Consider the following 12,333-nt stretch of genomic DNA (forward strand, 5'->3'; position numbering starts at 1 on the left):
AGTGAAAATTAATTCCAGCTAAAATAAATATATTTTACAGTATTTGATGCAAAATTACCTTATTAACTTTTTCTCCACCAGTTCCCTTTTTTCATCAGAGATTAATAAAATTTTCCCATTTATAGTCTGCAATTTCCTTGAAATTGACTCAAATTTTGTCAGTTGCCTCCAAAATTAGGGTTCATTTATAGAAATATTGAAGAATGCAAAAAGATTTAGGACGAGAAAATTATAGCGAGTTTAGTTTCAAAAACCAAATGCATTTCACCACATGTACTATGTTCTGTGAAATTTACATCTCCATTCACTTTCCCTGCCCACTTAAACAAGGAATTATCAAAAACACTTTGTTTTTAGTTGTCACAGCAGCTCAAGCCAAGAATTTAATAGATGCTGGAGTTGATGCGCTGAGAGTCGGGATGGGTAGCGGTTCAATATGCATAACTCAAGAAGGTGAGTAGACACGTACATTGCTGTGTAGTAGTTTAAAAAAAAAAAAAGATTGAGAACCATAAACGTTTGATAAATGAACTATTGGTTTATTTATAACTGCCTGGGGATGAGAGAGGCATTGCACACTGCTTGCCATGGTGATGGTTGTGTATTCATGTTCTGTAGGATGTAGCCATCAAATTACCCCTACTTTTGTACCAGAGTTGAATTGTTAATTGTTGAATCCAGACTTCTATGTTATGTGAACCAAGTATTACATGAATGTACATGTACTACAGTGCTGGTGATTACCAGTATGTCATTTAGGTTTTTTAAAATGGTGGATTTTTGAAATTGTGTCTGTTGTCATTATTTCACCTTCTTTATTTTTGCTTGTTCCAACACTTGTTCTCAACTGGCTTAGTTAGTGCCCATGCTTGACTTAGCACCCACTTTCCACTTTTATAGATTCTATTTTTCAGAACCCATCTCTTTCGAAGTTCCCCGTATTTGACTGCCAAATCATTAAATTGTTGTATTTTTTCTGATTAATGAAATTATAGTGTGTAATTATGAATGTTAAGGTTCTCTATGGTACCAAATATGTTTATAAAGACTGGCTAACTACTAAGTCTATCTACTAAATGGCTTGTCATTGATCATGTTGACATCATTTTAAGAGTTTTTAGGATCAGTCTTGATGAGTGGCAAACTAAAATGAAAACAAGACACTGCAATACACTCAACTAACACAACACGCGTGGTTTGCATAGCTCTTTCAGCTTCAACTAAAAAGACTTTGACAAAATATAGAAACGGGGATTATACCAGTACATGTAAGTTTTGATCTTCTAAATTTGGACCATGCAGATTAAAAAAAAAATACAAATTTTCTTGTGAAATGCTTTGGTCAAAGTTCAATGTTTAATACATCCCGGTTAAAGTGTCTTGTCTTTGTTTGGTTTTGCATGATTACGGTATAAGGTGTGGTATTTGTGTTATAGTTTATTTATTTTTAGGTGTTTTATTTTATTTTCCATTAAATCGCTTCAAGATATGGTTGTGTGTGCAGGATGTTGGTTTTAAAGGGAAAAGTTAAGGTTTGGGTTTGTTTTGGTTGGGTTGATGTTGATATTAAACAATAAGAATTTTAAAATTCCAAATCCTCTTACCTTGCCAGAAATTGAACAGTCTGTGTTTCCCGTAATTTTGATAATATGTAACTTGAAGCATTCAGCCTTTTGTTTTTGTATGGTCTTGTACAAGGTGTTTAATTGTAGAACACTGCATTGTGCATGATAGTCGCAGTTTTTATTCCATTTTTTTCCCCTATATGCTATACCGCAAGTACAAAAATGAAAATCAGATATTCATTTTTTGACAGTAATGGCTGTTGGGAGACCACAGGGTACATCTGTATACAAAGTAGCTGAGTACGCCAGGAGGTTTGGTGTACCAGTTATTGCTGATGGTGGTATAGGAACAGTTGGACACATCACAAAGGCCCTTGCTCTCGGAGCATCAACAGGTATGTAAACTTGGTGATCAGTATTATACAAGTGGTGGGTTGTTGACTCCCGTGTGCGAAAGATCCAATGGTAGTTTTTGTAGAGCATGCGTGTCTGTGCCTTCATGCACCTTCGTGCACATGTTCCACTGATGTCTCAAGAACCAGTTATCAGATATTAATGAAACAGTGTACATAGATGCTCTGGGACAATGCTCAGACCTGATTAGTTTTTGGTTGAAATCTTTGCATATTAATTACCTAATTTGCATATTAATTACCTAATTTGCATATTAATTAAGCGATTTTAAACTTTCATTCTTTTCTCAAGTACCATTCATCAGATTTTAAAGACACATAGTACATAAATGCTTTTAGATAATGCGCAAACTTGGATCAGTTTTTGATTGAAATCGCGTTACCTCAATAATGTGCTGGAAATTGTTAAAAGTAGAAAACATCACTAAACCTCGTCGGTAGCATCAAAACACTAATCGTTTGAAATCCTTCTCGTTGGCATATCCGGTTATCTCGCACTAAAGTAAGACTGCAGGCAGGAAATGATATCTTAATAATAAAGGTTATCACAAGAATACCTCAATTCAACATGACATCAACCTCAGATTTGTGCTTGCTGAAGTAATCTCACAATACCCATCACACTTTAATAACATCCTGCTTAACATACAAAACCCACCTGCATCCAGACGCATTTATTCCATTATGCGTGCTCAGATTTGTCTCGTCATCATGTGTGGTGTAATTTTCGCTAATAACGACTATTGCAGTGGACTATTAAAATGTCTCATACCTACATCTACAGCAAAGTCGTGAGGAAATAACGCTTTGACAAAATAGATAAAAGCCTTGTCGCTTACAGTGACATCATTGGTTTAGTAGAGCACAACTGATTTAAAATTTGTCTTGATGTATTCTCTCCTGTAAATTGTATTTATTCCTTAGCTCCACAACTGCTTAAATCTACGTACTGCCCTCTATGGTGTTTTTTTATTGTTCATTTGTTTTTAAAACAAATTTGTTACTTCTTTTCTTGATAGTCATGATGGGTTCTCTGCTAGCCGGTACATCAGAGGCACCGGGAGAGTACTACTTCTCAGACGGTGTGAGATTGAAAAAATACCGTGGCATGGGATCATTAGATGCAATGGAACATAAATCAAGTCAGAATAGATACTTCAGGTGAGGCCAATGTCAATTGCTTCTTTTCTTTATTTTACCATCTACTGTCCAATGTGTATGTGTATATATATTACACAACTATTATTATTAATTAATACACAACTACATGAATATTGAAACGCGACAGCACTGTTTCGTAAGGTACAAGTACCTCACTCATCAGGAGCTATATGTTGAATTCACTGCACCAACGAGCATACATATACTTCACAAATTAACATATTAATTAAAAATAAAAAACATACAGGTTTAAGTGTTACTGTTACATAATAAGGCTTTTGATCTGTGTCGGCATGATGATACAAGTTCATTTCTTTTGTTTCGTGTGGAGTGGTGAGGTCTAAAAATTATTATAAATTTTTCCTTCAAACATAGAATTCATCGTTTGCTGGAGCTACTTGTACTGGCTACCACGAGCAAGAATTTTCCATGTTATTCTGTGCTCAATATTTTTTTCTTTGAGTGACCAAACATGTTTACTTAGTTCTGTCGCATTTCTAGAAGCCTGATTACGAAATGAGGCAGTGTGGTTTCTGTACCTTGTTTTGAATTCATTTCCAGTGAGACCGACGTACGTTTCGCTAGTTTGTTTGTCTAAGCGCGTAACTTCCGCTTGGTATATCACGCCGGACTGCAAACACTTCCCGTCCAGTGGACATGCCGTTTTTTTCTGACAATTGCATAGTTTGTTGACTTTCGTTTTATCAGTTGTGGTGCTCTTATCAGTCGCGAGTTGCCGTTTGTTGACTCCCATGTGCGAAGCACAAAATGGGAGTCTTTGCAGTTAGTGTGTCTGTATGTATGTATGTGTGTGTGTGTGTGTATGTGTGTATGTGTGTATGTGTGTGTGTGTGTATGTGTGTGTGTGTGTGTCCGACTGTTCCACTGCTATCTCAAGAACCATACATCGGTTTTTGATGAAACTTGGTGCATAGATGCTCTGGGCCAATGCGCAGATTTGATTAGGTTTTGGTAAAAATCCATGCTCGTTAATTACCTAATTTGCATGATAATTAGCTAATTTTTAGCTGTTCTATGACTGTTCCACTGATATCTAAAGAACCACTCATTGGATTTTGATGAAACTTGGTACATAGATGCTCTGAACATATGCGCAGATTTGATTAATTTTTGGTAAAAATCCGTGCATATTAATTACCTAATTTGCATGATAATTAGCTATTTTTTAGTGGTTCCATGACTGTTCCACTGATATCTAAACAACCACTCATTGGATTTTGATGAAACTTGGTACATAGATGCTCTGAACTAATGCTAGGTTTTGATTAGTTTTTGGTAATAATCCGTGGATACTAATTACCTAATTTGCATAATGATTAGTCAATTTTCAGTTTTTCCACTGATATCTCAAGTACTAATTCTCACATTTCAATGAAACTTGGTACATAGATGTCATACGACACTGCACAGACCTGATAGTTTTTATGGTAATATCAGTACATATTAATTACCTAATTTGCATAATTAATTAATTTTCAGCATTTGATATAAGTAGTTAGCATTACATTTCAATGAAACTTGGTACTTACATACTCAAGGACTATGCAGAGATTGATTGTTTTCGATAAATATTTGTGCATATTAATCACCTAATTTGCATAATTAGTTAATTTTAAGCTTTTCCACGGGTATCTCAAGTACTAATCATTGCATTTCAATGAAATTTGGTACATAGATCCTTTAGGACTCTGCAGAGACCTGATTAGTTTTAGGGTAAATAATTGTGCATATTAATTACCTAATTTGCATAATTAATTTTCAGCTTTTCTACTGATATCTAAAGTACTAATCATCACATTTCAATGAATCTAGAATTATGCAGACCCAATTAGTTTCCGGTAAATGTTTGTGCATATTAATCACCTAATTTGCATAATTAACCAACTTTCACACTGATATCTCAGGTACTATACATCACATATCAATGAATGTACATGGATGCTGTAGGACAATAGACAGACCTGAATAATTGTGGGTTAAAATCTGTACATATTAATTACCTAATTTGCATAATTAACCAATTTTAAGCTTTCACACTGATATCTAAAGTACCGTAAAAACTCCAAAATTTCGACCGGTTTTAAATAATTGGTGTTAGATATGTGACGAGTCAAAATTAAGTTGCATTTTCGGACGGTCGAATTTTTCAGAATAGAAATCAGCAAATGAAAAAATGGGGATGATAGACAGTGTGCTTCATTAGTTTTTAAAAAATGCAATGTCCGTCAATTGACGTAAACTTCCTCATGTTTCATGGTAAAAGCAAAGGTCGTGGCCGAGTTGTAACTCAAAATCTAAACAAAGTCATCAATCAGTGAGTATTATGACAAGCAAAACAAAACATCAAGACGCCGAGAAGAGGTCAGCACAAAACTAATAGGTCAAAAGACAAAGCTGTCTCGCACTACCTAGAAAAACTTGCGAATGTTCGAAGTACAGGTACCCATTGGACAAAAGATGCATGGAAGTTTAGCAAACTATCTCCCCGACCCAGTGCAATGTATCCGGTTAGAATCAAAGCTCACGTGTCCCTTATTTGAGGGACCAAATTCTGCCGTAAATTCGCCCTTGGATTAAAAAATAAAATGGGATTTAAGAAAATAAAATGGGACTTTTAAGGTGTATTTTGGCGTCATTTTTCGGATATTTCAATCAATCCTGCCGGCTAAAATAGAGTCTAAGTTTTACCGTAGTCATTGACGTTTGTCTATTCAAGAGTACACGTGTATGATTTTTATCGTGACTAGCGTGAGCGGGTAAGCTTCCTTTCGAGAATGAGCTGTTATCACTGTGAACAATGTTAAATTATTCTTCAGATGACCAGTTTATTTTTTAAAAACAACTAATTTTTTTTATTTAAAAAAAATCATGCCGTTTTCGCATCAAAATTAGCGATTTGACCTATTTGACCTAAGAGAACATGGCGGATATCCTACAGCATCAAACGTTTATACGAGACCGGAATCATTCGCTTACGATGAAACTAAGTTGACTTTTATTTGTATTTCATAACCATTCAACAAATTTATTTTGTGTACATTATTATAATCACTACTGAGTACAGTAATAATCAACAATTCAGAAACGCAGCATGCCGAGATTTTTGTGTTCGTTTTTATTTGAAACTTCGTTTATTTAGAATATATTTTCGTTACCAATAAAATAAAAATCTCTCAGTCAATCAGAAACCCGGATTCATGCCTTCGAGGAAGGTCCCGTTTGAACGCTCACATCGTTTTTTTTTTCGTTTGGGGGAAAACTAAAACTGGTCGCAATTTTCGAATAAGAATGAGTCGGCAATTTTTAGTGGAGTCGAAAATTTGGAGGTAAATAAAACACCGAAACCCGGCAAATAAATAGGCGGACGAATTTTTAGAGGGGTCGAAATTTTGGAATTTTCACGGTACTAATTATTCCATTTCAATGAAACTTAGTACAAAGATGCTCTAGGACAATGTACAAACCTAATTAGTTTGGGGTAAAAATCTGGTTCATATTAATTCCCTAATAAGCATAATAATTCATAATATTTTGGTTCTAATCACATTTCAATTAAACTTGGAGACAGATTTTCTGTTACATTGCGCAGACCTCATTAGTTTTACACTCAAATCTGGTCATATTAATTTTCTGATTTTCATAATTAGTTTTCAGCTAAGTAATTTCGAATTATATTTAATGTGTCTCCAATACTCTCAGCACATGGGAGTTCTTTCTAAGCTTTCTTTGATTTTTACTGTTGATGGTATCTTTTATATTGTTCATACAGCTATAGCTGACTTTGATGGTATTTCGGTTGAATATTTTCCTGAGATTATTGCCAGTCGGGAAACACTTATCAATTAAATCCAGGAATCGCTCGCCAATACTGTTACGAACGTTGCAGCTATATGGTGGGTTGTACCAAAGGACATTACTGCGTGGCCGTTTTTTTTTTTTTTGCGAAGTATATGTATGCTCGTTGGTGCAGTGAATTAAACATAAAGCTCCTGATGAGTGAGATACTTGTACCTTACGAAACAGTGCTGTCGAGTTTCAATATTCTTGTAGTTGTGTATTAATTCCTCTATTACGGCATATATATATATATATATATATGATATCAATTGTTGAGTGTGGCTGGGTAATCAAGAAGTTAAATGCAAAATATGAATTTAGGTGATCCTCTTAAATTGAGCTGGATTTATAAATAAATACACTCACTGAATTAGGAGGCCAGTTACGTTGTAGGTATGTTTATTTAAGGGATGAGACTCGCCAGCACTCTCAAAATAAAATAACCAGGAAATTAGGGCAGGATTAACTATATACCTTTTTTCGTATATTTTTAGATTAAACATTATTTTAACATATTTTATGTTTTCAGCTTGTACTGGGAGTCGTGTTTATCATATTTTGCAAATTGTGTATACACTTTTTACGAATACATTGGATGAAAACATCAGCAATTAAACTTGTAGTGTTTATGGTATAGGATTGGTACTCCGAGTAATGTATGCGAGAAATAAAGGGAAAATTTCAGTAAAAGATAATAGGTACCTGTCTTAAGACGTCTGTCCTTGAAAGGGACATTAGTACTTGTGGTTTTTATCTAATACTTATTGAACTGAACACAATGGTGTAGAAAAGAAACAATCTTATTGCAGCATTTGAGAATGTGGGTGGTATACTGTATACTGTTCCTGATGTTTAACGCAAGGTATCAAATGATGAACATTTCATAACACCAATAGTAGGTTTCCCCATGTTCTTTTGGATGAAAAACAACTATTCACCCTTTTCCCTTTTATTTAAAAACATGTCTTCCAGGTTTTCAGTGTCTTATCGCCACTTGTCTCGCATTATGTGTTCAATTTCAGTGTACTAAATTTGAATATTACACTAAAACCACTCAGACATAATGGTTGAATCGCTTTTCTGGATATTTTTGGTATTTAGTGTCACTGTGTATTAATTACCGTAACCATTGACAACCATTCATCTGACTCGTCTAAATATGCTTTATCTGTCAAATTTACATACTCAAAATCAGAGTTTAACTTTTGATGCAAATGTTGCTTGTGTGAGTGTAACATTAAAAGAAAATTCTACTGTTTTTTTGTTTCATAATTCACATGTTAAAGTACTTGTCCATTATCCCCATGACAACATTTTAATCTCCAATGTTTTGAGCCTTTGACGAGGATGTGAAATTTCTCTTATAACAGTGTTTATAAACGTTGTGTAATTTTAAAATAAGGAGTGTTGTCTTCTCTGATCTGTTACACTCCTCGCTTTCAGGTTCTTCACATGTATTTATTTCTCTGTCATTACTTCCATTTATGTGTCTATTTTTTTCCCCCCACGTTCCTATGTTTACATTATTTCATCTATTCTCATTTAGTGATTCTTCTATATCTGACTTGTTAGGGTAAGTTGCTTGACATTCATAGCCCCTCCTCTTCCCCCCCAACTTAACCCACCATTCAAATGGTTTCTCCCATTTTAGATTCGTTACTGTTTATTACTGGTAGCCTGTTAAGTAGTTTTTCAACCTCTTCCTGTCGGACATCTTGAATCTTTTTCCTTTTTCTTTTCTTTTTAAACAAAAACGATACTCCATGTTGATGTGAAGTCTTCCTCAAAATTTGTATTTTCTGTCTTGCACACGTAATTAGATATAATTATCATTGTTAGACTTTCACGTACTGTATTTCCTGGATTGAAGAGAAGGTGAAGGTATGCCTACATTTTTGCTTTTTTATCTGTTGCCATGGATATGTATTTATCAATTAAAACCTGGATTAGAAAATTCTGCATATCATATACCCTTGTAAAAGTTTAATATTACCATTAAAATCCTATTATTAACCGCGTTTTTGTTTTGAAATGTTGCACGTTGAAAAAATGAGTTCACAACCACAGTCTAGAGCAGTTTGTAATATTCTACAAATTGTGAGTTCTTACTGAAATTTACCATACAAGGAAAAAAATCATTCTTGAATCATATTCATTCATGGTCTAAATACTGTAAAACGTCTTTTTCTCGAGCATGTCCTTTTCGCGAATTTAGCGAGAGAACTGATTCGCTAATTCGAGATGTCGCTAATGACTTTATTGTCAACCCCGAATGGCCGCCAAACAAAGAAATCAACAATGACAAGAGAGATTCGCTAAATCAACATTTTGCTATTACGTCATTTTACCACAATTCGCTAAAATTGCATGCCGCTTTTTCAACATGTTTTACAGTAGTTTATGTATAAATTCAGTTTAGAAAACAAAAAATCACTCTCAACTCATCTTAGAATCATCATGGTCTTTGACATTACATACCAATGACGTTTTTCCAATGTTATTTTGGCAATATTCACCTCAAGCTAGGGTGCTATCTTTATGACCTAGAGAATTTGACCACGCTTCATGCAACTCTGGCTGACACCAACGTCACGATCTTTCGCATTTTATTTTCACAAAATAAAATAATAAGAATTGCTAATACAATAACTGGTTGAATGAATGATTTCAGGATTTATCACCTGGCTGGCGATTCACAATGATATTAATTCACAGGTTTGTTTCAATGGATTTCACGGTCAAAACATTTGAATGGGTCCTGCTTGTAATCAAACATTTGCAGTTTTTGAATCATTTTAAACACTTTAAGCGGGTATTGTGATCAGGGTGTGGTTAATAATAGTATTTTAGAGGTTTCTGAGTTCTTCTTCCCATTGGCAATAAAGTGATAAATTTTTGTTGTTGAGTTTACAAGTCTTAAGACCACAGTGAATTAACGCTTCTACAAAATTGTGCAATTTGTTTCCTGGCTCGAGAAAAATGTCAAATTGTTGGTGATACAGGATATACAGTGTTCATGTATTTTCTGCACTTTTTATCTGTGATGTATGAATTTCCAGCAAATTTTAGACAGTGTACAAATAGACCATTTTCCGTTCACTGCGAGAATCACGCGTTATGCGAGAAATCGAATGTAAAAACAGGACAAACAAAGGTCATAGCGTCGTAGTCGCGTCAAACATCGTGTGGGATTCGACAAATGCGAAAGTATTTTGGGGGACATTTCCATGCTTAATAATGTGCTGTCCACATTTGATGATAAGCAATTTCGATTAAGTAAGGGTATTCGGAAGCAATATTCCTCTGTCGAAGATTGGCCGGTCGATGTGAGCTACGCAATAAAGAAATTCAAGTCCAAAATCAAATCGTTCGATTTTTGCGGCATACGTTCGACGCGCGTCTTTCATGCATCTCGCGAGATCTCGTAATTGTACGGAAAATCACCTATTATTTACTGAGTTTAATAAAATAGAACATTTAACCATATTTGATTAGACAGTGTACAAATTATTATTTACCGAGTTTAATAAAATAGAACATTTAACCATATTTGGTTCGACAGTGTACAAATTATTATTTACTGAGTTTAATAAAATAGAACATTTAACCATATTTGGTTATAGTATTTAAGTGTGTTTGCACACTAAAGGTATGATGGTTTCTTCTCTGAACTCTGAACTTTCCTGTCTACGTACATGTTAATCAAACGAACACTAATTTGATGATGTTCACATAAACTTGATATTTACTAGTACTTTTATAATACAGCGCAGTTATCGGTACACATATATTAGTCTTCTTCACTGGTGAAAATCAAATAGCACTAATTTTGTATGTAATTTAAGATTCTTAGAAAAGAGTTTGTGTTTTGATGGATTTCGTCTGTGTGTGATGCTAACTTGCTAAGTGTTTTGTTTTCTTTCCAGTGAGAGTGATAAATTAAAAGTCGCACAGGGTGTGTCAGGTAGCATTATAGACAAAGGATCTATACACAAGTTCATACCGTATCTAATTGCGGGTATACAACATGGCTGTCAAGACATCGGTGCTAAAAGTATGTCTATGCTAAGGTTAGTGTCGTAAAAAGTTCTTGGTAACGAAAACCAATTTCCAAGTGGCTGAATTAGATTTTCTAAATGGTACTGGAACTACTTGCACTTGCTAGAAGTGAGAATTAAATTAATGGAATATGTTGTGTATATAGACATAATAGCATCTTTGTAGTGCTGTTACTTGCATATTGTGCACACAATTATAATTACAATGCAAGGTTTCTATAATTTCACTATGTTTCACCATGGTTTAGTCAATTACACTACTTTGACTGTTTATTTATTTTACACAAAACCTTGTTAAAAATATATGATCACTGGACTACTTTTTGCACTGCATACTGGTCAAACTTCCATAAAAAATGGTTTCTACAATAAAGTCTCATTTGTTCAGTTACATTTGGTGACAAAAAAAAATCATACACGATTCTCAGATACTGTAAAATGACTAATATTCACTGGGTTTAAATTTCACTGATTTACTATTTCAGGCATATTCAGTGGGTTTTAAATTCACGGTTTTATCATTTAGATAATGTGTTCTATGCTAAATTTTACATACTCACTGGGTTTTAATTTAGCGCATTTTCCAGTCAGCGAAATAAGCAAAATTAAAACCCAGTGAATAATTAATCCTTTTACAGTATAAGCGCTCCTGATTGTTGAGAATTATTAAGAAATTCTGATAAATACTAATTATTTTTATGAATTCTTTGGCCATGGGGGGGGGGGGGGGGTAATTTGCCGGTAAATCTGTGAGACTACTGGTATTCCTGTTACAGTTCATTCGTATAGTAAACGTGAATATTTGTAGTGACAAAAAATGGCCATTATGTCTTCTGTGTAAAAAATTTTAAAAAATCTTCAAGATTGTCATTTTGAATATAGTGCTTGTAGTAAACAGCCACTTAGCAAATTGAGTGTAAGAAATATAAAATAGCTGCATTAATATATCCTTGGGTGTATTTAAACAATAAATATCTATAACTAACATGCCTGATGAATTGTAAAATGTTCAATCGTCCTCAGACATATTTAAATTATGTTAGCAAGTTGGCCGGATGAATGTAAATATGTAAATGTATAAATGTAAATTATCATAATGGTGTTTCTCTCTCACACAGGTCAATGATGTATTCGGGTGAATTGAAGTTTGAGAAGAGGACCAATGCTGCACAGTATGAAGGTGGCGTTCATGGACTGCATTCGTAAGTTTAATTCTGTTTACGAGGTTCAATGAATTTCACAAATTAAAAATGTACGGTCGTAGGGAAAAAAAAAATG

General features: G+C 34.2%; 1 protein-coding gene across 2 annotated transcripts in view; it reads left to right on the forward strand.

Annotated features, from left to right (window-relative positions):
* The window catches only part of LOC100367601 (inosine-5'-monophosphate dehydrogenase 2-like), a 40,890-nt gene that overhangs the window by 26,419 nt on the left and 2,138 nt on the right, over positions 1-12,333 (forward strand). The window contains exons 8-13 of one of the 2 annotated variants that reach the window (XM_085496900.1): positions 358-453; positions 1,206-1,268; positions 1,817-1,960; positions 2,998-3,139; positions 10,924-11,067; positions 12,174-12,257. In XM_085496900.1, the coding sequence (XP_085353026.1) occupies positions 358-453; positions 1,206-1,268; positions 1,817-1,960; positions 2,998-3,139; positions 10,924-11,067; positions 12,174-12,257 (673 nt within the window). The remainder of the gene's footprint in view (positions 1-357; positions 454-1,205; positions 1,269-1,816; positions 1,961-2,997; positions 3,140-10,923; positions 11,068-12,173; positions 12,258-12,333) is intronic. The other variant, XM_085496902.1, reaches the window with a different exon arrangement.

The sequence above is a fragment of the Saccoglossus kowalevskii genome, chromosome 3, assembly GCF_978046115.1.
Source record: "Saccoglossus kowalevskii chromosome 3, keSacKowa6.1, whole genome shotgun sequence".
Taxonomy (NCBI): Eukaryota; Metazoa; Hemichordata; class Enteropneusta; family Harrimaniidae; genus Saccoglossus; species Saccoglossus kowalevskii.